The sequence below is a fragment of the Sus scrofa genome, chromosome 9 (genome assembly GCF_000003025.6).
Source record: "Sus scrofa isolate TJ Tabasco breed Duroc chromosome 9, Sscrofa11.1, whole genome shotgun sequence".
Classification (NCBI taxonomy): Eukaryota; Metazoa; Chordata; class Mammalia; order Artiodactyla; family Suidae; genus Sus; species Sus scrofa.
Window position 1 is genome coordinate 97,372,777 of NC_010451.4, and position 26,882 is coordinate 97,399,658.

The following is a 26,882-nucleotide window of genomic DNA, read 5'->3' on the forward strand; positions in this document are numbered from 1 at the left end:
GTTGCTGTTTTTGTGCTATGTTTAACAGCTGAACTGCCTCTTATCCCCTGGCTGGTGAAGAGGGAAGTTTCCATCCCAGGGTTATGGCAATGGCCAAACCTACCACACGTGACACCGGATAAGTACGATAGACCGGAGTTTATTAGGCACTTCTCTTCGCAGTTTAAGGAGCAGGACACCATACACCATGCAGGGCCACATGAGAGTTATACTCTGGGACAGAGTAAACAACCAGGAGCTGTAGAAGGCAGCTATTTTAGTATTAAAAGGGTGGAGTGCCCCCTGGTTCCTGCAGGAAGTTGTGATTGGCTTGGTTGAACAATTTCATAGACTGGCAGGAAACTGAAACCCAGCTGCTTAGGGATAAGCAGAAATTGTACCTGATCCCCCTTATAACAAGGATGGTTTATCCAGAGGTCCTTATATCCATCAGAATGAGGAGGGGATCTTACGGTTTGACCATTTAAGGCTCTACTAATTTGACCAGATAATGAGACAGCATATAATATTGAGTATTAATCTTAGAACTTAGACCGTAATTAGTGTTTATTTCTTTTCAGTGACTTTAGACAGAATGACAGAAGAGCAGATTTAGACATTTAGACAATGACAGAAGAGCAGATTAGTGTCATTTATTTATAGTTTTTTTGTTTTGTTTTGTTTTGTTTTGTTAGAACACAGAGTACATAAAAGGCACCAAAGTTAGGACCAGATCATGGTGGAACAGACAAATCAAGAATCTGAATTTAATTTGATAGGTTTTATGGGCATCAATGAAATCAATGAAGTTTTCTTTGTGAGGGCTTTTTAAAAATGCTTTTGTCTTACTTGCTTCAAAGCTGAATTCTGAAAGATTAACCGTAATGAAACAGTATACAACAATTTTTTAAAATTGATCACCTTTATTTGAGACTACATTGCTGTGCTCACTTGTGGTATATCAAATAAAGAGGAACTGAGACAAAAGTGGAGCAAACTCTATCTCATGCAGTTGAGATAAATTCCAGTTAACATGTTCTTAGCATGCCTCCAGTATTGTTCATGTGAACACTTCCTAAGAAAACTTTTTTTAAGGCCAAGTCTTGGAATGTTCAAACAATCATTTCATCTCTCTGTTTCTTGTGGAAGACCAAGAGAAAGTGTAGCTGTTACTTTGAGAATGTGCGTGTTCTATTCTAACTGGAAGACTGAATAAATTCTATCAACTGACCCTTGACCCTGAAATTTCTCTCTCCCCATTCAGGATGGCTTTTCCTCTTTCCTTCTTATTAGCAGTCCAAGTTATATATGATACCATTCCTCATTGTAAGCCTCTCAAATTATTTTTAGGGTGAATGAAATATAAAACTATAGAAATAAAATAATACTTGAGTTTCTTCTAAAATCAGTTTCTTTCTGGTAAATTTTCGTGAAAGCTTGAGTTCATTTCCTCAGTGACAAAGGAAGTATTTACTGTCGGGACTGGTTGCTCATTCATATCATCATTTCTTCTGACATCTGTCAAGATAAATATTGTTTGCACAAGTCTGTTCCTGCGAAGGAAGTGACATTGTAGACATTGCTTCTAACTAGAAAGAGATTAACACATTTTTCTCTGCACTCTTAATAAAATAAAATTAAAGGAACTAAAAATTGATTCTGTGAGGAGAAGGTAAAGAGATTCTAGATGTTTAACCCATAAGAGGGAAGCAAATCGGTAATGTGAATGTTGAATATAAGGGTACAAATGTAAAATGTGTATGAATTGGCCATGGAAAAATGAATAAAAACAAATGAGATTCAATTAAAAGAGGAAGGATTTATACTGATCTTCTAGAATATTTTCTTGACAATTAGTGATGAGCGAAGGTATATAGAAAGAACAAGAATGTGGTACTCAAGAAAAAAGTGGGCTCTAATCTTAGATTTTTCTTGCCTGCTAACCCAGGCAAGTTCCTAACCTTCCTTAGTCTCAGCTACTTGTCTTGAAATGGTATGGCTAGTACCTAAGATGAAAAGTTATAGAGACAATTTTTAAAATACAAAATGTATATATATATTGTAAGACACACAGGCGAAACTCTAAAAATATTGCTTTCTTTTTCCTTCTGTCCCTAAAGATGATACTGAAGAGGTTTAAAATAGTATTAAATATACAGTAATATTGGTATGAGGTACAGATACCAAATAGAATTCACCCATTCAAAATCATATATTTTGAAACATACCATATGATAGTTAAAAGTTCAGTAAATCTGATGTAGTAGAAAACTAGATTTAAAAAACTAACTTTTTGGTTAAAGCATGGTTTCAGGGAATGTTTAAATATTCTTAGCCTGGTCACCCAACAACATATAACATTTCTTCTCCATTCCAGACAGCAGTCATAATTTTTTACTAGAGTAATGAATAGAACCAAAATAATTGCATTAAATAACTCTTTAATGAAAAATATAATCTGATATATTGTGAAAGATAGAAGCTGTTGAACTGTGTTGAATACCTCCTTCACCAAAAGCCAATTGATTTTGATGAGAACAGATTTAGCCTGTGGTGTAAAAATAATCCGGACACCTGGATTTTATTTATATCCCTAAAGTGACTCAGCAAATTCAGAACTTTTCTCTCCAAATTTCTCAACTATTCCCCAAAATAGTGGTAATAATAATAATAGCATTATGTTACCAGGCTTGAATGTACTTTGTTCTTTATAGATTTGTATACTAAGATATGTAAGTATTACTCTAATTACTTATTCATTTAACAACTTAACAAGTAACAAGTATATGTATCATTCATCTTTGTAAGACAAATACTACGATACAAAAATGATAAAATCAGTAATACAGTTTCCTCATCAAAAATAAGCCATAGAAATGTATGCATCAGTAGGAAAGTGGAAATTATATTGACAAAAGGAGTATAATTTTTCTCAACTAAGCAGGTACAGCTACAGGGGAAATTGTACAGTCTGAGCTGTGGGCTGCCTAAGCCAGAAATATTTCCTCTCTTCAGTACTCACTGAGAGATGCTGCCTCCCCAGCAGTTTTTATATCTTGGTCATTTCTCCTGATTGTAATCTCTCTCATCACACTCCCCTCTGAAACTGAATGAGAAAGGAAAATGCTATATATGCTGCTCCCAAACCAGATCTTTCTGATTCCAAACCTTGTATACAACCCTGATTCCATAAACAATCATTGCTAAGTCATTCATTTGAACTAAGAGTATGGTCTCTGCTCTAAGCTTTCCTATATATTAGGTGTTGCCTTGAGCATATAAGCTCACAAAACCTTATTTTACTCATGTGAAATACATCGGGTGTGGTTTTATTCTTTTTAGTTTGAGAACCAGTGAATTCATGTAATTTTTTTTTAGGGCTTCACTTGCAGCCCTAAAAAATATGGAAATTCCCAGGCTAGGGGTCAAATTGGAGCCGTAGCTGCTGGCCTATACCACAGCTTATGGCAACGCCAGATCCTTAACCCACGGAGCAAGGCCAAGGATCTTACTCACGACTTCCTGGATACTAGTCAGGCTCGTTTACACTGCATCACAATGGGAACTTTGAGTTCATGTAACTTTAAAGACATTTTCTAAAAACAGAATATGATACAAATCTATGATTTTTAACTTATCACTGATGCATTAGCCCCACTTGGGGAAAATTTGGCATTTCAATTCTTATCCATTCATTTTTCATTCAGTTATATATTTAGTGCTGCCTAGATGCCATGTACTTGCTACACACATGATAGCCAAATTCCAGGGCTACAGAACTGATACACAGAGTTCTTACTCTTTGCTTATGAAGGGCAAATGTTTATCTATTCAGGGCCTATTTTTCCACTTGTTCTCCCCTCTATCACTGCTCAATCACTGTGGTGACTGCTATAAACACAAAATGTTCCAAAGGTTTTGCTACCAAGATAACATACCCATAGGCGTTCCTCTTATGGCGCAGAGGGTTAAGGAGCTGCAGTTGTGTCTGTGATGACAAAGGTTTGATCCCCAACTAGGCACAGTGGGTTAAGAATCTGGCATTGCCACAGCTGGTTTAGTCACGGCTGCAGTTCAGATTCGATCCCTGGCCTGGGAACTTCCATATCCCTTGGGTGTGGCCAAAAAAATTAAAAATTAAAAAAAAAAAAGATAATGTCCCTGTATATTTTATGCATAGAAAACTCAGAATACAACTTTCATCTTCATAATAATTTTCTATTGATGCATAAGTTGTCACAAATTTAATGGCTTCAAACAACATACATTTAGTACTCACAGTTCTCATGAGGCAAGATCTAGGCATGGCTTAACTGGCTCCCCTGGTCAGAAATTCACAAAGCTGCCATCTTTGTGTTGACCAGGCTCTGTTTTGTTCTGGAACTTGGGAATCTATGTCCAAGGTCATGAGTGGATTGGCAGAATTCAGTTCCTCCAAGTTGTAGCACAACGTTCGGCATTTTCTGCCTGGCTGTCAGCGGAGGGCCACTCTTGGCCTCTAGAGGCCCCTCCTCAGTTCCTCGTCATGTGGCCTCTCTCAGGCCCTCTCACACTTCACAGTTTACTTCTCCAAGGCCAGCAGAAGACTGGTTCAAGTCTGCTGAGATGGAGTCCTATATAAAATAATCATGGTAGTGACTGTCACATCACCTTTGTCAGGTCCTCTTGGTTAGAAACAAGTCATAGGTACCACCTGCCCCCAAAGGGTATGGTTTATACAGATGACTCACTGGGGGTCCATTGTCTATGTCCACACAATATGTTCAGAACTACAAAAGGAACACTTAATACTCTATTTTGAATTAGAATAGTATTTATTTTCCTACCTTTATTTAAGTAAAACTAACATTTATTTGGAAAATCATTTGGAAAATTATTAGGAAATTACACTAATGTAAACTGTTATATTTCCATTGACTTAGGCTTACATAAAGTGTCTCCCGATACAACACTTTTCTTTAACACAAATAAAAGGAATGACCCTACTCCCTGTCCTGGCCTGCCATCGGTGAGATCAGTAACAAAACCCAAGTCAGGGTATGTTATAAACAGACCCTATTTTCTAATTTATAGCATCCACTTTCGTATTAAAGAATCATTTCACTTTGGACCCTAAGTTCTGTTAAATGGAATAAAATATTTAGATATAGTTGACATATAACATTCATTTCAGGTATACAACATAATGATTCCATATTTCTTTATATTGGGGAATAACTGTCACAGTAATTCTACTTAACCTCCATTACCATACATAGTTAGGAAACTTTTTCTTAGGATGAAAACTTTGAAGATTTACTCTCTCAGCAACTTTCAAACATACAGTATTGTATTATTAATATATATAGTCATGCTGTATGTACATTGCATCTCTATGACATTTATTATGTAACTGGAAGTTTGTACTTTTTAACCCCTTCACTCATTTCACATACTACCCCCACCCCACCCTGCCTCTGGAAACCAGCAATTTGTTCTCTCTATTCTTGAGCTTTATTTGTTTGGTTGTTTTGGTATTTTTTTCCTTCCCTTCCTCTCTCCCTCCTCCCTTTTTCCCTTCCTTCCTTTCTTGGTTTTCTGGGGATTTCTTTAGATTCCACATATGGGTGATGCCATGCAGTATTTGACTTTCTGTTTGACTTATTTCATTTAGCATAATACTCTCAGTGTCCATCCATGTTGTCACAAATGGCAAAATATCCTTTTTATGGCTGAATAATATTCCATTGTATATATAACGCATATTGTTTATTCAACTATCAGTGAACATGACATAGTTGCTTCCATATCTTGAATATTGTAAATAATGCTGAAGTGAACATGGGGTTGCAAATATCTCTCTGAGTTTTTGTTTTCATTTTCTTCAGCTAAATGCCCAGAAGTGGAATCTCTTGATCATATTTAATTTTTTAATTTTTTGAGGAACCTCCATACTGCTTTCCATAATGGCTGCTCTGATTTACATTCCCACCAACGGTGCAAAGGGTTCCCTTTTCTCCACATTCTAGCCAACTTATTATTTCTGTTTTTTTTAGTGATAGCCATTCTAACAGTGTAATGTCACAGCTCACTGTGGTTTTAATCTACATGTCCCTGATGATTGGTGACTCTTAGCACCTTTTCATGTACCTTTTGACCATTTATATGTCTTCTATGGAAAAATGTCTATTCAGATCCTCTACCTATGTTTTAATCAGATTGGGTTTTTTTGTTACTTAGTTGTATAAGTTCTCTATATATTTTGTATTTTAACCCCTTATTTAGATATGGGGTTTGCAAATATTTTCTCCCATTTTGTTGGTTACTTTTTTGTTTTGTTGATAGTTTTGTCTGGATATATGCCCAGGAGTGGGATTCCTGGATAACATGGTAGTTCTATATTTAGTTTTTTGAGAAACCTCCATTACTGTTTTCCATAATGGTTGTACCAATTTATGTTACCACTAACAGTGAAGAAGTGTTCCTTTTTCTCCACATCTTCTCCAGCATTTGCTAATTATTGACTTGTTAATGATGGCCATTCTGACCAGTGGGAGGTGGTACCACATTGTAATTTTGATTTGCGTTTCTGTAATAATCAGTGATGTTGAACATTTTTTCATGTTCCTATTGGCCATCCATATGTCTTCTTTGGATAGATGTCTATATGGGTTTTCTGCCCATTTTTCATTTGGGTTGTTTGTGTTTTTTTGTTGTTGAGTTAGTTGTATGAGTTGTTTGTATATTTTAGAGATTAGGCCCTGGTCACTTATATCGTTTGCAAAGATTTTCTTCCATTCTGTGGATTGTCTTTTTTTTTTTTAATGGTTTCTTTTGCTGTGCTGAAGATTTTGAGTTAAATAAGGTCCCACTGGTTTACTTTTGTCTTTATTGTCATTACTCTAGGAGGTGGATCAAACAAGATGTTGCTGTGATTTATGTCAAAGAACATTCTGCCTATGTTTTCCTCTAGGAATTTTATAGTATATGGCCTTTAATTTACCTCTTTAATTCATTTTGAATTTATTTTTGTGTATGGTATTAGATAATGTGCTAATTTCATTCTTTTATATGTATCTTTCCAGTTTTCCCAGGACCACTTACTGAAAAAGATTATTTTTCCTCTACTGTATGTTTTGCCTCCTTTTTCATAGGTTAGTTGACTGTAGGTGCTTGGATTTATTTCTGGGGTTTCTATCCTATTCCATTGCTCTATATGTCTGTTTTTGTGCCAGTACCATACTGTTTGATGTCTGTGGTTTTGTAGTATAGCCTGAAGTCAAGGAGCCTGATTCCTCCAGCTCCATTTTTTCTTTCTCAGAATTGCTTTGGCTATTCAGGGTCTTTTGCGATTTCATACAAATTTTAAAATATTTTGTTCAGTTCTGTGGAGAATGTCTGTGGTAATTTGATAGGGATTGCAGTGAATCTGTAGATTGTCTTGAGTAGTACAGTCATTTTGACAATTTTGATTCTTCCAATCCAAGAGCATGATCTGTCTTCCATCTGTTTGTGTCTTGTTTGATTTCTTTCATCAGCATCTTGTAGTTTTCAGAGTATGGGCCTTTTGTCTTTTTAGGTTGGTTTATTCCTAGGTATTTTATTCTTTTTGATGTGAGGTAAATGGGATAGTTTCCCTAATTTCTCTTTCTGATCTTTCACTGATAGTATATAGAAATGCAAATCTATTTCTGTGTATTAATTTTGTGTCCTGCAACTTTACCAAATTCATTGATGAGCTCTAACAATTTTCTCATAGGGTCTTTAGGATTTTCTTGGTGTAGTATCATGTCATCTGCAGACAGTGATAGTTTTACTTCTTCTCCAATTTGGATTCCTTTTATTTCTTTTCCTTCTCTGTTTGCTGGGTCTAGGACTTCCGAAACTATGTGAATAACAGTAGTGAAAGTGGACATCCTTACCTTGTTCCAGATCTTAGTGGAAATGTTTTCAGCTTTTCACCATTGAGAATGATGTCAGCTGTGGGTTTGTCATATATGGCTTTTATTATGTTGAAATAGGTCCCCTCTCTGCCCACTCTCTGGAGAGTTTTTTTTTTTTTTATCAGAAATGGGTATTGAATTTTGTTAAAAGCTCTTTGGCTCTATTGGGATTATAATATGGTTTTCATTTTTCATTTTGTTGATGTGGTGTATCACACTGATTGTTTTGCAGATATTGAAGAATCCTTGCATCCCTGGGATAAATCCCACTTGATCATGGTGTATGATCCTTTAATATGTACTTGTATTCAGTCTGCTAATATTTTGTTGAGGATTTATGCATCTATGTTCATCAGTGATATTGGCCTGTAATATTCTTTTTTTGTGGTATCCTTGTCTGGTTTTGGTGTTAGGGTGACAGTGGCTTCACTTCGTCACAGAGGAAGTGTTCCTTCCTCTGCAATTTTTTGGAAGAGTTTCAGAAGAATAAGTGTTAACTCTTCTCTGAAAGTTTGTTAGAATTCACCTATGAAGCCATCAGGTCCTAAACTTTTGTTTTTTGGAAGTTTTTTTAATCAAGTTTTCAATTTCAGTACTTATGATTGGTCTGTTCATATTTTCTATTTCTTCCTGGTTCAGTCTTGGTAGGTTGTACCTTTGTAAGAATCTGTCCATTTTTTCCAGGTTGTCCATTTTATTGGCATATAGTTGCTAATAGTAGTCTCTTATGATCCTTTTTATTTCTGTGGTGTTAGTTGTAACTTCTCCTTTTTCATTTCTAATTTTATTGCCTCTCCCTTTTTTTTTCTTGATGAATGTGGCTAAAGGTTAATCAATTTTGTTCATCTTTTCAGAGAACCAACTTTTTGTTTCATTGATCTTCTCTATTATTTTCTTTGTCTCTATGTCATTAATTTCTGCTCTAATATTTATGATTCCTTTCCTTTTACTAATACTGGGTTTTGTCTGTTTGTTCCTCCTTCTCTAGATGTTTTAGGCATAAGGTTAGGTTTTTTATATGAGCTTTTTCTTGTTTCCTGAGATAAGACTGTTTTGCTGTAAACTTGCCTCTCAGAACTACTTCTGCTGTGTTCCTTAGGTTTTGAATTGTCATATCTTTATTGTCATTTGTCATATCTCTAAGTATCTTTTAATTTCCTCTTTGAGTTCTTCAGTGATCCGTTGGTGGTTATTAGCATATTGTTTAGCTTCCAGGAGTTTGTGTTTTTTGCTGTTTTCTTCTTTCTTTCTTTCTTCTTTTTTTGCTTTTGTCTTTTTAGGGCCGCACCCAGGCATATGGAGATTCCCAGGCTAGGGGTTGATTCAGAGCTGTAGAGGGTGGCCTATACCACAATCATGGCAATGTGAGCCATATCTGTGACCTACACCACACAGCTCACAGCAACACCAGATCCTTAACCCACTGAGCAAGGCCAGGGATCAAACCTGTGTCCTCATGGCTGCTAGTCAGTTTTGTCTCTGCTGAGCCACAATGGGAACTCCACTGTGTTTTGTTTTGTTTTTTTCTTATAATTGATTTATAGTCTCATAAGATTGTGGTCAGAGAAAATGCTTGAGATAATTTCAATTAAAAAAAATTATCAAGTCTTGATCTGTGGCCCAGGACGTGATCTGTCCTAGAGAATGTTTCATGTGCACTTGAGAAGAATATATATTCTGCTGCTTTGGGATGAAATGTTCTATAAATATCAGTGAAGTCTGTCTGGTCTAGGGTGTCATTTAATGCCTGTGATTCCTTGTTGATTTTTTGTCCTGAATGATCTGTCCATTGATGTAAGTGTTAAAGTCCCCCACTGAATATGCATTTATGATGTGGCAGTCTAGAGAACTTTTCTTGGTGAGAATTATTTCAGAAGTGTTTCAGAAAGAGGAAATTCTATGCATTTTTCATTAAAGCACTTTATCAGCACAGACATCATCTGCAGTTTGAAAGATGTTGCTCAATAAATCCAGAATACCAGTGTCTTTTAATACATATCCATGATTGGAGTTCCTGTGGTGGCTCAGTGGTTAACAAATCCTACAAGAAACCACGAAGTTGTGGGTTCGATTTTTGGCCTTGCTCAGTGGGTTAAGGATCCGGTATTGCCCTGAGCTGTGGTGTAGGTCGCAGACATGGCTAGGATCCCGCGTTGCTGTGGCTCTGGTGTAGGCCAGCAGCTACAGCTCTGATTCGACCCCTAGTCTGGGAACCTCCATATGCCACAGGAGCGGCCCAAGAAAAATAGCAAAAAGCCAAAAAGGAAAAAAAAAAAAATATGTATATATATATATATATGTATATATATATATATATATATATATATCTCCATGATTTAGCTTCTTTATTTCCCATGCCATTGGCCATTTCAGTCCTATGGCAGGCCAACTTGGACCCATTTCATCCAGTATGGTGTAAGTATGAGTAGCATTTTATACATGCTTTGAATCCCATGCAACATTTTTATCTTAATATTATTCAAGTTACATTAGAAAAGACAAGTGGTGATCTTTTGTTCATGGAAATGAGAGATACAATGCCCTATTTGAATTCTTCATGTATGTAAAGGATATACATTTAAAACTAGGAAAAAGGTTGTTATACAGAAATTGGCTGGCTTAGAACAAGCTAATGGAAATAGCTGAGTTTGTGATTTGCATGCCCAGGCTTAGACTTGGGTTATATTTGGCATGAAAGTGATGTTGCCATTTTGATGTTTCTGAAGACAATCAAGTATGGATTGCTAATAAGAAAATTGATATGCTTTGTTGGGTTTTTAGAAATGTTTTTCTTAGAATGAACAAAAGCAAGTAAAGCTAAAGGACAAATAGTGAAATATTCTTTAGGTAGCATTTGATAAGACACAAAAAGGAAATCACTATGGCTTTTTAATATAATTTGGTTTATTTTCCTAAATATTTACATGGTTAGTTTATAACATAGAATTTAGTATGTGAAAGAGTATAAAAATAAACTTTCACAGCCTTACTCAGGAGTATAATTAACATGAACTAAAAAAATAGATTTAATTGTCCTATACTTTGGGGACTTTTCCATTATCCTTAGTACCTAATTAGCATTAATATGTATATAGAGTCTTTCTTCTTCTTCAGCCCAACTAGTGATACAACTAAACTATGCAATATATCTTCTCTCTGTAATAACTTTGTCATGAATAATCAACTCCATTGATTTAAAGACTACTACCCATAAGACAATATGATCACTGATATAAATTTTGTTTCTCCTTGATCTTAGGTGTAGCATATGATAGTGTTGAAATGAAACAAGTATTTTGATTTTATCCATACTTAATATTCTAACATCATAATATTTTCATGTTATTTTAATAAGGGAAATCAAAACCTTCTTTGTACTGCTTCAAAGTATCAGTGCTTTTAATGTAACATGTTAATAAACATATAAAATTAAAGTAGATTTAAACTGCAAATTTACATGCAAATGTGGAGATTTTTCCTTAGTTTGCTCATTTATTTTGTGCATAGCTTATTTTTTTATTTTTTTAATTTCACTTTAATTTGGTATAAAGTAGTTATAAAATTGTAAGATATTTAAAGTGTACACTGTGGTGACTTGATTTATGGTTTGAGAATATGTAAGTTCTACTCTCTTAGCAAATTTCAATTGTACAATAAAATACACCATTAGCTGTTATAATCACCATGTTTTATGTTAGATCCTCAGATCTTTTCCACCTTACAGCTAAAAATTTTTACCCTTTTACCAGTGTCTCCCTATTTTCTTACCCCTAACCTCTTTTTCACTCTCTCTTTCTATGTGTTTCATTTTAAGTATTGTCTTTCTCTGTCTGTCTTATTTCACTGAGCATAACACCCTCAAGGTCCATGCATTTTGTCTCAAATGGCAGAATTTCCTTCTTTCTCATGACTGAACAATATTCTATTGTATAGATGTACCACATCTTTATCCAAACATCCATCAGTGGATCCTTATATTGCTTGCATTTCTTGGCTATTGTGAGTAATGATGCAATGAACATGGGGGTACAGATATATCTTCAATAACTGTTTTCATTTCCTGCAGATATATATACAGAAGCAGGATAAATGGATCATTTTGGCAGTTCTATTTTTAATTTTTTTGAGAAACCATCATATTGTTTTCCCTAGTGGCTATACCAATTTACATCCCCACCGAGACTGCACAAGTCTTCCCTTTCTCCACATTCCTGCCAACACTTGTTATTTCTTGTCTTTGGTAAAAGCTATTCTAAGAGATGTATAGTCACATCTCATTATGGTTTTTATTTGTATTTCCCTGATGGTTAGCAATTTTCGGCACCTTTTTATGAACTTATTAGCCAGTGGTATGTCTTCTTTGGGAAAATATCTATGTATTTCCCCTGCCCATTTTTTCAATCAGATTATTTACTTTTTGTTAATGGTTTGAGTTCTATATATATAATATATATTATAATATATTGATATATATTTTTGTATCAATACCTTATCAGAAATATTACTTGCAAATATTTTCTCCCAAAGGTTGCCTTTTCATTTTGATGGTACCCTTTAAGTCCCTTGATCTTTCTTTTCCATTCTTTTTACTCCTGTGTTTGAATGGATTCTACTGCCCTGTGAAGTTCAGTGATAACGTCTTTCACTTTTCTAGTCTGCTCTTGAATCAATCAGTGGACTTTGCAGTTCAGTTACTGTTTGTCACTGTAATTCCTGTTTGATACTTTCTTGTATTTTTCTGTTTGTTTAAATTTTCACTTTGTATATACATCATTCTCCTAATTTTAGTAAGCATCTTTTAAGATCATTATTTTAAACTTTTTGTAAGTTAAGTAAAAAACTTAATTCCATTTCATTAAGGTCTATTTTTAGAGTTTTACCTTGTTCCTTTGCTTGGAACACTTTTCTCTGCTTTTTTGTTTTCCTTGACTCTCTGTATTGGTTTCCATACATTAGATAAAATAGCCACCTCTCCCAATCTTGAGAGAGTGGACACATGTAGGAGATGAACATAATTGTTCCACCTAGCCCAAACTTTTGATTGCTCTCTCAAATCTTTGTGACTGTCCAAGCTGCCTTCTTTATTTTAGAAGCTCTCGGTAAGTTGAGGGTTTGCCACAACCTGTTTTTTGATGTGGGTATTTTCTCAGTCACCCCATGTGCAGGGGTTACTTATCTAGTTTCTGGATTTCTTTAAGAGGGAATTGTTCCCTGTGTAGCTGTAGATTTGATGTGTCTATGAGACAAGATGCATTTAGGAGCCTATGTTGCCATCTTGGACCAGAACTTTAGAAGTGACTATGTGATAGCGTATTTACCATATTTATAAAATACATACAGACTTGAAAACCCCAATGCATTTAAATCCTAAGTTTCATCCAAAGGTTTTTAAGATAATACTTTTTCTTAATGATTTTGTTACTTTTATCATTGAACTTCTTTTTTATAAATATTTCCTATGTATCTAAATGGACTTCTGAAATTTAGTTTTCCCAATAAGACTTCCTTAACCACATTTATGCGCACTTGTTGTAAAATTGCTATCACTTTTGACAGTCTTTTTTACTAAAGCTCAGATGTTCTTTATAGTAACTATTGGCTTCCCTACTCCGTCATACTGTGAACTCAGTAGCAAGACTAGTGCATTCTTCAGACAGCTGAGGAAGTGTTTTAGCAATGTTTCTAGGTGAAATAGAAGCAGAGGTGAAAATAAGCTGATTATGTTCTAAAAAATGTGTAAAAGTTAAAAATGATGATATGGAATTCTCCTGTGACGCAGCAGGGTAAAGATCCAGCATTGTCACCAAAGCAGCTTGAGTCGCTGCTGTGGTTCAGGTTTAATCCCTGGCCCAGGAATTTCCATATAATTATATATCATTTTTCAACAACCATTTAGATTTAAGCAGTTAAAGATTAATGTTGCTCTTGAGTTTATCAAATTCTTTATTGGCATTTTGCTTTTTAGATTTGAGCTGTGTTGTTTTATTTTTATAGGAGCATCTTTGTTAATTTTTATCTGTATTTAGTATGTAAAATATCAAAGTATAACTATAGAAACATTAAATCAAAATGCCCAGATTTAATTTCTTAGAAATTGTGTAAATTAAATTTATACTTTTGACATACAAATTAGGGTACAAGCACGTACTGTAAAATAAACAAAAATATTATGCTTTCTGTGCCTTTTTATTTTCTACCATCCTGTTCTGCTATAAATTTTTAATATTTCTATGCTACTTTATTGTATACGTGAAAACAGCAGCAACCACAGTAGCATCACTTAGAGAAAGCAATTTTTGAAAATTTACTATATGCCTGAAATGGTTTGTATATTCAGTTGACCTTGAACAGCATGGGTTTGAACTGCATGGATCCACTTATATGCAGTTATTTTTCAGTAGTAAATACTACACAATATTATACCATCTATAGTTGGTTGAATCCAGGGGTATAGAACCACAAATACAGAGGAATAGTTTTTATGGAAGGCTGATTATAATTATATGTGGATTTTCAACTGTATAGGGGGTCAGCATCCCAACCACCAGGTTGCTCAAGAGTCAACTGTATGTAAATATCATTTCTCAAAATATTTCCATGGCTATATATTACTACCATTTTACTGAAGACACTGGAATTTATAAAGTATGTTTAGAAAGTGTTGAATTAACTAGCATGAAAATGTATTTTATAAAATTAGATAGTTATTATGTCATGCTACTTTATTAAGATGGATGTAATTGTAATTTCATGTCACAGATCCTATGCTACAGGGTTTTAGAATGTATATGGTCACCAAAAATCAAATGACAGTAAGGACCCAACTATTTAACCCTCAAGATAATGTCATCTACAGAATGAAATTATGATCAAAGTTATAAAAATAGTCACTTAGGCTAATTAATAGATTTTGAAGTTCTACAACTAGTTTTTAGCTTTACAAGGTATGAAAAGTTTTTAGTTATACCTTTACAGGGTGTAATTGTCTGTAGATTCTAAACATATGGCTGCACCATTTATTATATAATGCTGGTCACTTATTATGGAGCACGAGAATGTGAGAAAAAAGAATATATGCATGTATGTGTGACTAGGTCACGTTGCTGTACAGTAGAAAATTGACAGAACACTGTAAACCAGCTATAATGAAAAAAATAAAAATTATTATAAAAAAAGAAAGAGGACCAATTCCGCAAGTACCTTACTGTGCCCTACTGTACTCTGCTATAGTCTAGCATAAATTATAATACATTTTGATATGAAGCATAGTCTTAAACAACTATGCCTTTAAAAAATTAGCATGAATCATCGTTTGGGAACTCATACTGACCATGTTTTAAAATTGATATGGCTATACTCACCATATTAGAAATTTAATATCTGTGTGGGGTTTATGGAGTCTTTAATAAGTGATAAATTACAGCTTGTAAGTGATTCAACCATGGAACGTGAAAAAAAAATCTTAGATTAAGAATCTGTTTTTATTTTTTTACAGATAAATTCTATGGAATAACCCTTTAAAAATGACCAGCAATTTTTATATCCTCATGTTGTAAGTGACCTTGGTATACTAAAAAAAAAAAAAAAAAAAAAAAATAGGCTAAACTAATTGAATGAAGGAAGGGGGCTAATAACTTTTCTTCATCTTCTATCCTGTATCTGATGTCTTACTGTAGAATCAGTCCTGGTAAATCTTTAAAGGCTAATGTCTAAGAAATCAACTGTGTCTATCCAGACTTGGTTGAGACTAAGTCATATACTAAATAATATTCTGTATTCATACAGTTATAGTCAATTTATATCATATATTAATCTCTACTAAAAATAGTAACACTGAACCAAAAAACTTATTACAGAACAGCTCCACAAATGGGGCCAGAGAAAGATAGTATCTTATTTAACTCAAACCCTTAACAACACCTTGTAGAAGCATACAGTTAATTTGTATTGATTTTGTTTTTGTTTTGAGACTAAATCTTCAGAACACTTGTTCTGACATTGAAAGCAGGGCTGGAGAATGAGCATGGGGTTGGAGTAGTGAAAAACAAGGAAAGAAGGATGAAAAAAGAGAGGGAGCGAGAAAGAAAAGGAGAGAGGAAATTCATTTGGAAGTATCACATCACCTGGATATAAGAAATATTTTAACAAAATATATCCCTAGTAGATAAATGAAGAAGAGTTCCATAATTCAGTACTCCTGCTTCTTAAATGTTTGACCTGTGTTGATGCTAACTACAGGAATTGTTTTTGAAGAGTTAACAGGGAAGGGAACAAGATTTGGAAGAAAGATGGCTTTTAAAATTTGGAGATTTTTGAAAGCGTTGAAAATAGTACTTTAGTTACTGAATGGAATGAATTTTAATTTAAAGAGGTAATTAATTGTGTCTTCAGTAATGGAGGAGAATTCTTTCTTCTGCTTGACATTTGTAACAAAAATATATCTTATGCCATATACACTTTCTAATTTTTAGTTTATTTTTAAAAAAGATAAACTTAAAATATCAGCAGTTTATTTGTCTCAATTAAATTTCTTTTTTTCATTTTTTTTATTACTCAAATGAATTTATCACATCTGTAGTTGTATAATGATCATAACGATCTGATTTCACAGGATTTCCATCCCACAGCCCAAGCACATCCCCCCACCCCCCAAACTGCCTCCTCCAGAGACCATAAGTTTTTCAGTGTCTGTGAGTCAGCATGTGTTCTGCAAAGAAGTTCCGTCTGTGCTTTTTTCAGATTCCACATGTCAGTGAAAGCATTTGATGTTGGTGTCTCATTGTATGGCTGACTTCACTTAGCATGATAATTTCTAGGTCCATCCGTGTTGCTAAAAATGCTGTTAATTCGTTCTTTTGATGGCTGAGTAATATTCCATTGTGTATATGTACCACATCTTCTGGATCCACTCTTCTGTCGATAGACATTTAGGTTGTTTCCATGTCTTGGCTATTGTAAATAGTGCTGCAATGAACATTGGAGTACATGTGTCTTTGCGAGTCGTGGTTTTCTCTGGATAGATGCCCAGGAGTGGGATTGCTGGATCAAATGGTAGTTCTATGGTTAGTTTTCCGAGGAATCTCCATACTGCTTTCCACAGTGGTTGCACCAATTTACAATCCCACCAACAGTGGGATTTTCTCCACCCCCTCTCCAGCACTTATTGTTTGTAGACTTTTGGATGATGGCCATTCTGGCTGGTGTAAGGTGGTACCTCAGAGTGGTTTTGATTTGTATTTCTCTAATAATGAGTGACACTGAACATCTTTTCATGTGTTTCTCGGCCATCTGTATGTCTTCTTTGGAGAATTGTCTGTTTAGATCTTCTGCCCATTTTTGGATGGGGTTGTTTGTTTTTTTTGGTATGGAGCTGCAGAAGTTGTTTATAAATTTTGGAGATTAATCCCTTGTCAGTCGATTCACTTGCAAAGATTTTCTCCCATTCTGTGGGTTGTCATTTTGTGTTGTTTAGGGTTTCCTTTGCTGTGCGGAAACTTTGAAGTTTGATTAGGTCCCATTTGCTTATTTTTCTTTTTATTGTCAATACTCTGAGAGGTAGATCTGAGAAGATGTTGCTGTTGTTTATGTCAGAGAGTGTTTGGCCTATGTTTTCCTCTAGGAGTTTGATAGTATCTGGTCTTATATCTAGGTCTTTAATACATTTGGAGTTTATTTTTGTGTATGGTGTTAGGGAGTGTTCTAATTTCATTCTTTTTCATGTGGCTGTCCAGTTTTCCCAGCACCACTTATTGAACAAGCTGTCCTTCCTCCATTGTATAGTCTTGCTTCCTTTGTTATAGATGAGTTGGCTGTAAGTGCATGGGTTTAATTCTGGGCTTTCTATCCTGTTCCACTGATCTATATGTCTGTCTTTGTGCCAGAACCATGCAGTTTTGACGACTGTTTCTTTGTAGTAGAGTCTGAAGTCTGGGAGCCTGATTCCTCCAGCTCCATTTTTCTTTTTCAGGATGTCTTTGGCTATTCTGGGTCTTTTGTGCTTCCAAATAAACTTTAAAATATTTTGTTCAAGTTCTATGAAAAATGTCCTTGGTAATTTGATAGCGATTGCATTGAATCTGTAGATTGCCTTGAGTAGTAGAGTCATTTTGATAATATTAGCTCTTCCAATCCATGAGCATGGTATATCTTTCCATTTATTTGTGTCATCTTTGATTTCTTTCATCAGTGGCTTGTAGTTTTCAGAGTACAGGTCTTTTGTTTCTTTAGGTAGGTTTACTCCTAGGTATTTTATTCTTTTGGATGCGATGGTAAACGGGATTGCTTCCCTAATTTCCTCTTCTGCTTTTTCATTGTTAGTATATAGAAACGCTATTGATTTCTGTGTATTGATTTTGTATCCTGCAACTTTGCCAAATTCATGGATAAGCTCTAACAGTTTTCTGGTAGAGTCTTTAGGATTCTCTAGGTATAGTATCATGTCATCTGCAAATAGCGATAGTTTTACTTCTTCCTTTCCAATTTGGATTCCTTTTATTTATTTTACTTCTCTGATTGCTGTGGCTAGGACTTCCAGAACTATGTTGAAGAGTAGTGGTGAGAGCGGACATCCTTATATTGTTCCTGATCTCAGCAGGAATTCTTTCAGCTTTTCACCATTGAGAATGATGTTCGCTGTGGGTTTGTCCTATATGGCCTTTATCATGTTGAGGTTCCTGTTATGCCCACTTTCTGAAGGGTTTTTATCAGAAATGGGTGTTGGATTTTGTCAAAGGCTTTTTCCGCGTCTATTGAGAGGATCATATGGTTTTGATTCTTCAGTTTGTTAATGTGGTGTATCACACTGATGGATTTGCAGATATTGAAGAACACTTGCATCCCTGGGATACATCCCACTTGATCATGATGTACAATCCTTTTAATGTATTGTTGGATGCGGTTTGCTAGTATTTTGTTGAGGATTTTTGCATCGATGTTCATCAGTGATATTGGCCTGTGGTTTTCTTTTTTTGTGGAGTCTTTGTCTGGTTTTGGTACCAGGGTGACGGAGGCCTCATAGAATGAGTTTGGGAGTATCCCTTCTGCAATTTTTTGAAAAAGTTTCAGAAGGAGAGGTGTTAGCTTTTCTCTAAATGTTTGATAGAATTCACCTGTGAAGCCATCTGGTCCTGGACTTTTGTTTGTTGGAAGTTTTTTTTAATCACAGTTTCAATTTCAGTTCTTATGATGCGTCCATTCATCTTTTCTATTTCATCTTGGTTTAGTCTTGGAAAATTGTACTTTTTTAAGAATTTGTCCATTTCTTCTAGGTTTTCTATTTTATTGGCATATAGTTGCATATGGTAGTCTCTTATGATCCTTTGTATTTCTGTGGTGTCCGTTGTTACTTCTCCTTTTTCATTTCTAATTTTATTGATTTGAGTCCTCTCTCTTTTTTTTCTCAATAAGTCTGGCTAGGGGTTTATCAATTTTGTTAATCTTTTCAAAAAACCAGCTTTTCGTTTCATTGATCTTTTCTATGGTTTTCCTTGTTTCTATTTCATTGATTTCTGCTCTGATCTTTATGATTTCTTCCCTTCTACTAACTTTAGGTCTTGTCTATTCTTCTCTCTCGAGCTGCTTTAGATGTAAAGTTAGCTTGTTTATTTGGACTTTTTCTTGTTTCCTGAGGTGGGCTTGTATTGCTCTAAACTTTCCTCTTAGAACGGCTTTTGCTGCATCCCATAGGTTTTGGAGTGTTGTATCTTCGTTGTCATTTGCTGCTAGGTATTTTTTAATTTCCTCTTTGATTTCTTCAGTGATCCATTGGTTGTTTAGTAGCATATTGTTGAGTCTCCACGTGTTTTTGTTTTTTGCAGTTTTTTTTCTTGTTGTTGATTTCCAGACGTATAGCATTGTGGTTGGAAAAGATGCTTGATATGATTTCAATTTTTTTAAAGTTACCGAGGTTGGATTTGTAGCCCAGGATATGGTCAATCTGAGAGAATGTTCCATGTGCACTTGAGAAGAATGTGTATTCTGTTGCTTTCAGATGAAATGTCCTATAAATATCTATGAAGTCCATCTGGTTTAATGCTTCATTCAGGGCCTGTGTTTCCTTATTGATTTTCTGTCTGGTTGATCTGTCCATTGCTGTAAGTGGGGTGTTAAAGTCCTCCACTATGATTGTGTTATTGTCGATTTCTCCTTTTAAGGTTGTTAGCAGTTGCCTTATATATTGTGGTGAACCTGTGTTGGGTGCGTAGATATTTAAAATTATTATATCTTCTTCTTGGATTGATCCTTTGATCATTATGTAATGTCCTTCTTTGTCCCTGAAAATATTCTTCATTTTAAAGTCTATTTTATCTGATATGAGTATTGCTACTCCAGCTTTCTTTTTTTCCCTGTTTGCATGGAATATTTTCTTCCAACCTCTCACTTTCAATTTGTATGTATCCCTAGAAGTGAAGTGGGTCTCTTGAAGACAGCATATATATGTGTCTTGTTTTTGTATCCATTCAGCCAGTCTATGTCTTTTGGTTGGGGCGTTTAGTCCATTCACATTTAAGGTAATTATTGATATGTATGTTCTTATTGCCATTTTTATCAATTACTTTGGATTTGTTTTTGCTGCTTTTTTTCCTTTCCTTTTTCTCTTGTTCTTTTCTGCCTAGAGAAGTTCCTTTAGTATTTGTTGTAAGGCTGGTTTAGTGTTGCTGAATTCTCTCAGCTTTTGCTTATCTGTGAAAGTTTTGATTTCTCCTTCAAATCTGAACAAGAGCCTTGCTGGGTAGAGTAATCTTGGTTGGAGGTTTTTTCCTTTCATCATGTTGAGTATATCATGCCACTCCCTTCTGGCCTGCAGAGTTTCTGCTGAAAAATCTGCCAGTAGCCTTATTGGGGTACCCATGTATGTTATTTGTTTCTTTTCCCTAGCTGCTTTCAAGATTTTCTGTTTGTCTTTAATTTTGGTCAGTTTGACTAGTATGTGTCTCGGGGTGTTCCTCCTTGGGTTTATTTTGTATGGTACTCGTTGTGCTTCCTGGATTTGAGTGAGTGATTCCTTCCCCATGTTAGGGAAGTTTTCAGCTATTATCTCTTGGAATATTTTTTGTCTCCTTCTCTCTCTCTTCTCCTTCTGGCACCCCTGTAATACAGATGTTGGTGCGTTTCACGTTGTCCCAGAGTTCTCTGAGACTCTCTTCATTTGTTTTCAATCTTTTTTCTCTTTTCTGTTCTGCATCCGTAATTTCCACTAATCTGTCCTCCACCTCGCTTATTCGTTCTTCTGCCTCCTGTATTCTGCTGTTAGCTGCTTCTAGTTAATTTTTATTTCAGTTATTGTATTTTGCATCTCTTCTTGTTTAAGTTTTATATCTTATATTTCTTTGCTCAGTGTTTCCTGTTGATTATCCATCTTTGCCTCCAGTTTATTTCCAATGTCTTGCATCTTCTTCAGCATCAATAGTCTAAAGTCTTTTTCCTGGAGGCTGAGAATCTCCTCATGGCTTAACTGTTTTTCTGGGGTTTTTTCTTTCTCCCTCATCTGAGTTATAGTTCTCTGTCTTTTTATTTTTATAGGTTTTTGGTGTGATGACCTTCTTACAGGTAATAGAGTTGTAGCCTCTCTTACTTCTGATGTCTGCCCCCCTGTGGCTGAGGTCAGTATGGGGGCTTGGTGTAGGCTTCCTGATGGGAGGGGCTAATGCCTGCCCCCTGGTAGGAGGAGACGATTCTAATCCCTGTGGTGGGTGGGGCTAAGTCTCTGGATGGGATTAGAGGCAGCTGTATGCCTGAGGGGTCTTTAGGTAGCCTGTTTCCTGAGGGGTGGGGCTGTGATCCCACCTGGGTTGTCGTTTGCCCTGGGGTTTCTCAGTGGCTGGCTGACGGGTGGGGCCAGATTTTCCCAAAATGGCCACCTTCAGAGAAAGGCACGGCTGCTGAATATTCCCTAGAGCTTTGCTTCCAATGTCCTTCCCTCACAACAAGCCACATTCACCCCTGTTTTCCCAGGATGTCCTCCAAGAACTGCAGCCAGGTTTGACCCAGATTCCCTTGGAGACTTTGCTTTGCCCTGGTACCCAGTGCACGTGAAAGTCTGTGTGCGCCTTTTAAGAATGGGGTCTCCGTTTCCCCCAGTCCCATGGAGCTCTTATGCACAAGCCCCAGTGGCCTTCAATGCCAGATGCTCCGGGGCTCTTTCTCCCTGTGGCAGATCCCCACACGTGAGAGTTTGATGTGTGGCTCAGAACTCTCCCTCCTGTAGGTGAGTGTCTGTGAACCAGTTAGTTTCCAGTCTGTGGAGCTTCCCACCCAGGAAGTATGGGGTTGTTTATATGGTGAAATTGCCCCTCCTACCTCTTGATGTGGCCTCCTCTTTTTCTTCTGGAGTAGGGTATCTTTTTCAAGGTTTCCGGTCCATTTTGGTGAAGTGTGCTCAGTCTTTAGTTGTGCATCTCAATTAAATTTCTCATAATAATCATTCTCCATCTAATTTCCATGTGGCTAATTACAAAAAAAATCTGTTTTGTGGAATAAGGAACTGTTTACTCAGTTGTTTATCAATTAAGAATGCTTTTATTGTAACTGTTGTAAGTACCATGTTAATATACAAAAAAAATAGTTGATGAGTTACAGCTGAAAAGTGAACAATAATTCTTAAGTTGCATTCATGTTTCACTTTATCAGTTGCAATAATTTTTATGTTTGGATTATGTCTTCTCAATTTATAACCATTACTACCTTTTTGTAAGTTAAATACTCCTCAGTTCCACAAATGAGTTGTATTCTCTGGAATTTCTTATACTGGGTATGTCCTCATATAAAATTTTTACAAAATATCTGATCAAAATGGACAAATATTTTGTCAACATAAATAGATGAATAAGGCCTTAATACATTCATGAATATGGCTGAAATAAAAAATAATTTGTTAATCATTATAGATTCTACCAAGATCTCAGAAAGTTCTCTTTTATATTAACTATTATTGAAACCAGAATATTGTTCTTTTATTATCAGCATCCAATTCCAATATTCATGCTGTATTTAACTTCTAGATACCAGAACCCATTTTTTGTGCACCTTATAACTTGTGATAACTTGTCCTTTCGTAAATTACTCTTAATAATTTGCTAATTTTTCAATGCAGGTAATGGATTAGGAATTAGAATTGTGGGTGGTAAAGAAATCCCTGGACACAGTGGAGAAATTGGAGCCTATATCGCCAAGATTCTACCTGGGGGAAGTGCCGAACAGACAGGGAAACTTGCGGAAGGTAAGAATAAGGATTTCAGAATCAATTAAAATGAATGTGCTCATATTACGTATACCTTAATATGAAATTTTTCTCTTCTTTTACTGTCTAGGGAAATCTCTTCTTATGGTTAATTATGACTTTTTGGTATAGAAGTATAAAAAAAATTTTGCCCACAACTATATTCATTTTATTTTCAATTGCATTGTCCTTTTGGCAGTTGGTTTGCTATGGGAATACCTTGTTTAAGAAACCGTAATTAGTCAAGATTTTTTCAATGAATAGGGCAATGTTATATTTAAAAAACACTTTGATTAAAAGGATCAGTATTTCATAAACACCAAGAAAGGTTATATTGCAATCAGAGCCAGAGAAACATCAGATGATTCAGTACATGCTAACGTCAGGTCAGCACACTGCAGATGATCCATGGGTCAAATCCACCTGCTGCAGCTTGTTTTTGTAAACATTGTGCTATTGGAACACAGCCAAGATTATTAATTTACATATTGAACACTATAATAGCAGCACTGCATTCCCAATGGAAATGTATGGTCTGCAAATCCTAAAATATATACTCTTTAACTATATAGGAAAAAAATTTCCAACTCCTTTGCTAGGTATTATTCTGTTCACCTCATTACATCTAAGCATTTTAAAATAATGAACATTACAGATGTATCTAGTGGGCCATAAAATTATGTTTCAGTAAAATGTTATAGCTTAAGATACACAGTGATAATTTTCACCTGTTAATTAGATGATGTGGTCATTTGAGTTTTCCAAAACCTAACATAGATATAGTTTGTAAGTTTTCAGTCATACTGTTTATCACAAATAATTTTATCACAAAGCAGCCTCAACCTATCCTTTCATTTTTTATCCTAAATTAAATGTTTATTTAGAAAGAGTTTTTCTGTCATTTCATAATAAAATGTTGCCTCTTATTGTTTTAAACTTATGTTAAAATTACTCACTGCCATTGTCTTAAATATATTTGAATCTACCAAAAAAAATCTCTGAATATTTTGATAGACTATTAGAATAAACACATCTTAAGGCAATATTTGTTCATCACCATGTTTGCTGGAATCAGCTTGACCAGTTCACCTAGAGATGCTTTGTACATCTTGTCCCAAGTTCACGTTCAGTACCATCACTTTGATAGTTTGAATTGGCCGTGGTGACAGTATTTACAATGTAAAAATAGGCAAATGCTATAAAACAGGCCCTTTTTTGTTCATTGATTTGCTTGTTGATTTTCAGAATGGAAATCACCAAATAGATAACTGAAAGTGTATTATTAAAATATTATAATGGTAGTCAGATAATAGTGAAAATTGGGAGAGCTAGCCATATAGCTAAATGAAGAAGACTATATGTATCAAGATTTAACAATAATAAGTGAACACTGGGTCTATATGAATTTTCTACATAAATGATTTTCTAATCCTCTCATGCCTAATGTACTCTTTTGGTACTGCAGTCTAGTTAAGATAAGGAAAGTGAGCCCCATATGTAAGGATGGGAGTGATATGCTTGTTTTCAGATAGTGTACTTCAGACAGAAATGAATATTCTATTTTTATTTAAAGATAAAATTTAGTGGTTCCTGTATGTGATATAGTTTGATAAAGATACTTGAAAATTTAAAGATAAAAGTTCATACACTTCTTTGTCTTTACACCATGATAATTGGTAAATGCTACAAATCCGGATGACTTCCAGTGAAGCACTCTGTGGTGAAGTGATGCTTTTTGCATTTGGTAGCTTTCATGGCCATTTTTAAGTTCACATACCTGTTGTGGCTCAGTGGGTTAAAAACCCGACATAGCTCTGTGAGGATGTGGATTCAATCCTTGGCCTTGCTCACTTGGTTCAGTTGGTGAAAGATTGGCATTGCCACAAGTTGCAGCATAGGTCATAGATGCAGCTGGGATCTGGTACTGCTGTGGCTGTGGCGGGCAGCTGTAGCTCTAATTCAACACCTAGCCTGGGAACTTCCATTTGCTGCAGAAGCAGCCCTAAAGAAATTTTTTTAAATTTAAAAAGAGATATAATACAAACTGACAAAAGAAAATTGAAATGAATCAAATGAATCTAAAGTTATATTTGTGATTTTATAAATTCAGAGAATGCCACTAATATCCTCACCTTTTTTGAACTAATAGTTTTACAGTTTGTTTACTTGGTTTAAATGGGAAATCATTTAAAACTATGTGCATGTAACTTAAGATTTTACTTTTATTAATAGCATTACTCACTGATTCTCCCAAAGATTTGCCAAGGTGTCAATCCAGGCTCTTCTATGTGTACAGATCCTCTGATTAGTCCAGTTTTTGTATAACCCATAGTTTGTTATTTATGATTTCTAGCTTTGCTTGATTTTCTCTTACAGTATGAACCTTTAATCAAACTCGTGGTAATATTTATCTCAGATTCATGATGCTATCTTGATTGTCAATATTTAGATCCTGTTTTTGAAACATTAGATATTCTAAGGAGTAATTTTTACATAATCATTTAGTTTCTCCTATCCATAAGGCTATAGCTATGTTCTATGCCACCAGGCTAGAATGATAAATGTTCATTCTTTTTTATGTCCAAAGAACTGACTGGAAAGTTATCAGTCCAAATGAATATCCACAAGGACTCATTTTGTTCAGACCAGTATATAACAGTATATTTTCTGGTTTTATTGTGTGTGTGTGTGTGTGTGTGTGTGTGTGTGTGTGTATGGGTTTTTGTCTATAGTTATGTGTTTCATTCATACATGATATGCTTAGGGAACACAGCCTCAAGCTGTAATAGATGATCAGAAAGTTTCAAAGCACTGGATTGATTGAAACACAACTCTGATTTTTATGCCTGAGATGTGAAGTACACTAGAATAATACCAGTTGCTTAATCCCTGGAGTGTGGTGGCTTTTTTAATTTTAAAAATTATATTCATGAATGTGGGTTATTAAGAATTTGTTTATTGAAGGGAATAAAGTTAACCTCCCACAGTTTGAAGTTAATTCTCTCCTAAGGAAAAATTATACATATATATATAAATAGATAGATAAGTAGATAAAGTATATTTGTGTTTATATTATTTAATTTCATCATTTGTGCTGTGAATTCCAGGTAGGCATAGGAATTGATTTGCTCTCTTGTAGGTATTATCTTTGTGCATTTCTAAATGTAAAGGTATACAGACTGAGCCTTTATGGTTCAAAATTATCTTCTAGCTGATTTAAAACATGAATGACGATTGACAATAGAATTCTTAGATTGTGCTTTTTACCACTCCACATTACAGCGTGATTGTTCATTAACAGTTTGACTGTGTCTAGTATTTTTTCTAAATTTGGTCATTTTTCCTACAATAACCTTTTCAGACTCATGGTCTGACATGTTAACACTTTTATTGTACTCAAAGACATGAACTCTGTGTTGATTTTGGGGAGAGCAAGAGAATTTTCTAATTTCCTCCAGTTTTATTCTCAAAACTTATGCATTTAAAGCGTATTTGTCAATGATGTAGGTCTTTTGATGCTCATAAGCCAAGTGGTATTCTGAAAGTACTCACTTACATAGCTATCATTAAATGGAGGAGAAAAAAATGTCACCAGTATACTTCCTGAATCACTACTCTGCTTATTTATTGGAAGATTTTGATTGAACATCTTTTTGAAAAATCTTTCTGAACAAGGTCATTTACCTTGTTAAATAATGTGAGAGAGTTTTATGTTTCAGAATACTGAGAAATAGCTGTAATTTTCATTGAAAAATCATTAGGCT

The 26,882-nt window shown here is 35.0% G+C and overlaps 1 protein-coding gene across 1 annotated transcript in view; it reads left to right on the forward strand.

The window, feature by feature from the left end:
• PCLO (piccolo presynaptic cytomatrix protein) overlaps nucleotides 1-26,882 on the forward strand; it is a 398,579-nt gene that overhangs the window by 258,274 nt on the left and 113,423 nt on the right. Inside the window, 1 exon segment of the mRNA XM_021063484.1 lies at nucleotides 22,993-23,118. Within this exon segment, the coding sequence (XP_020919143.1) occupies nucleotides 22,993-23,118 (126 nt within the window).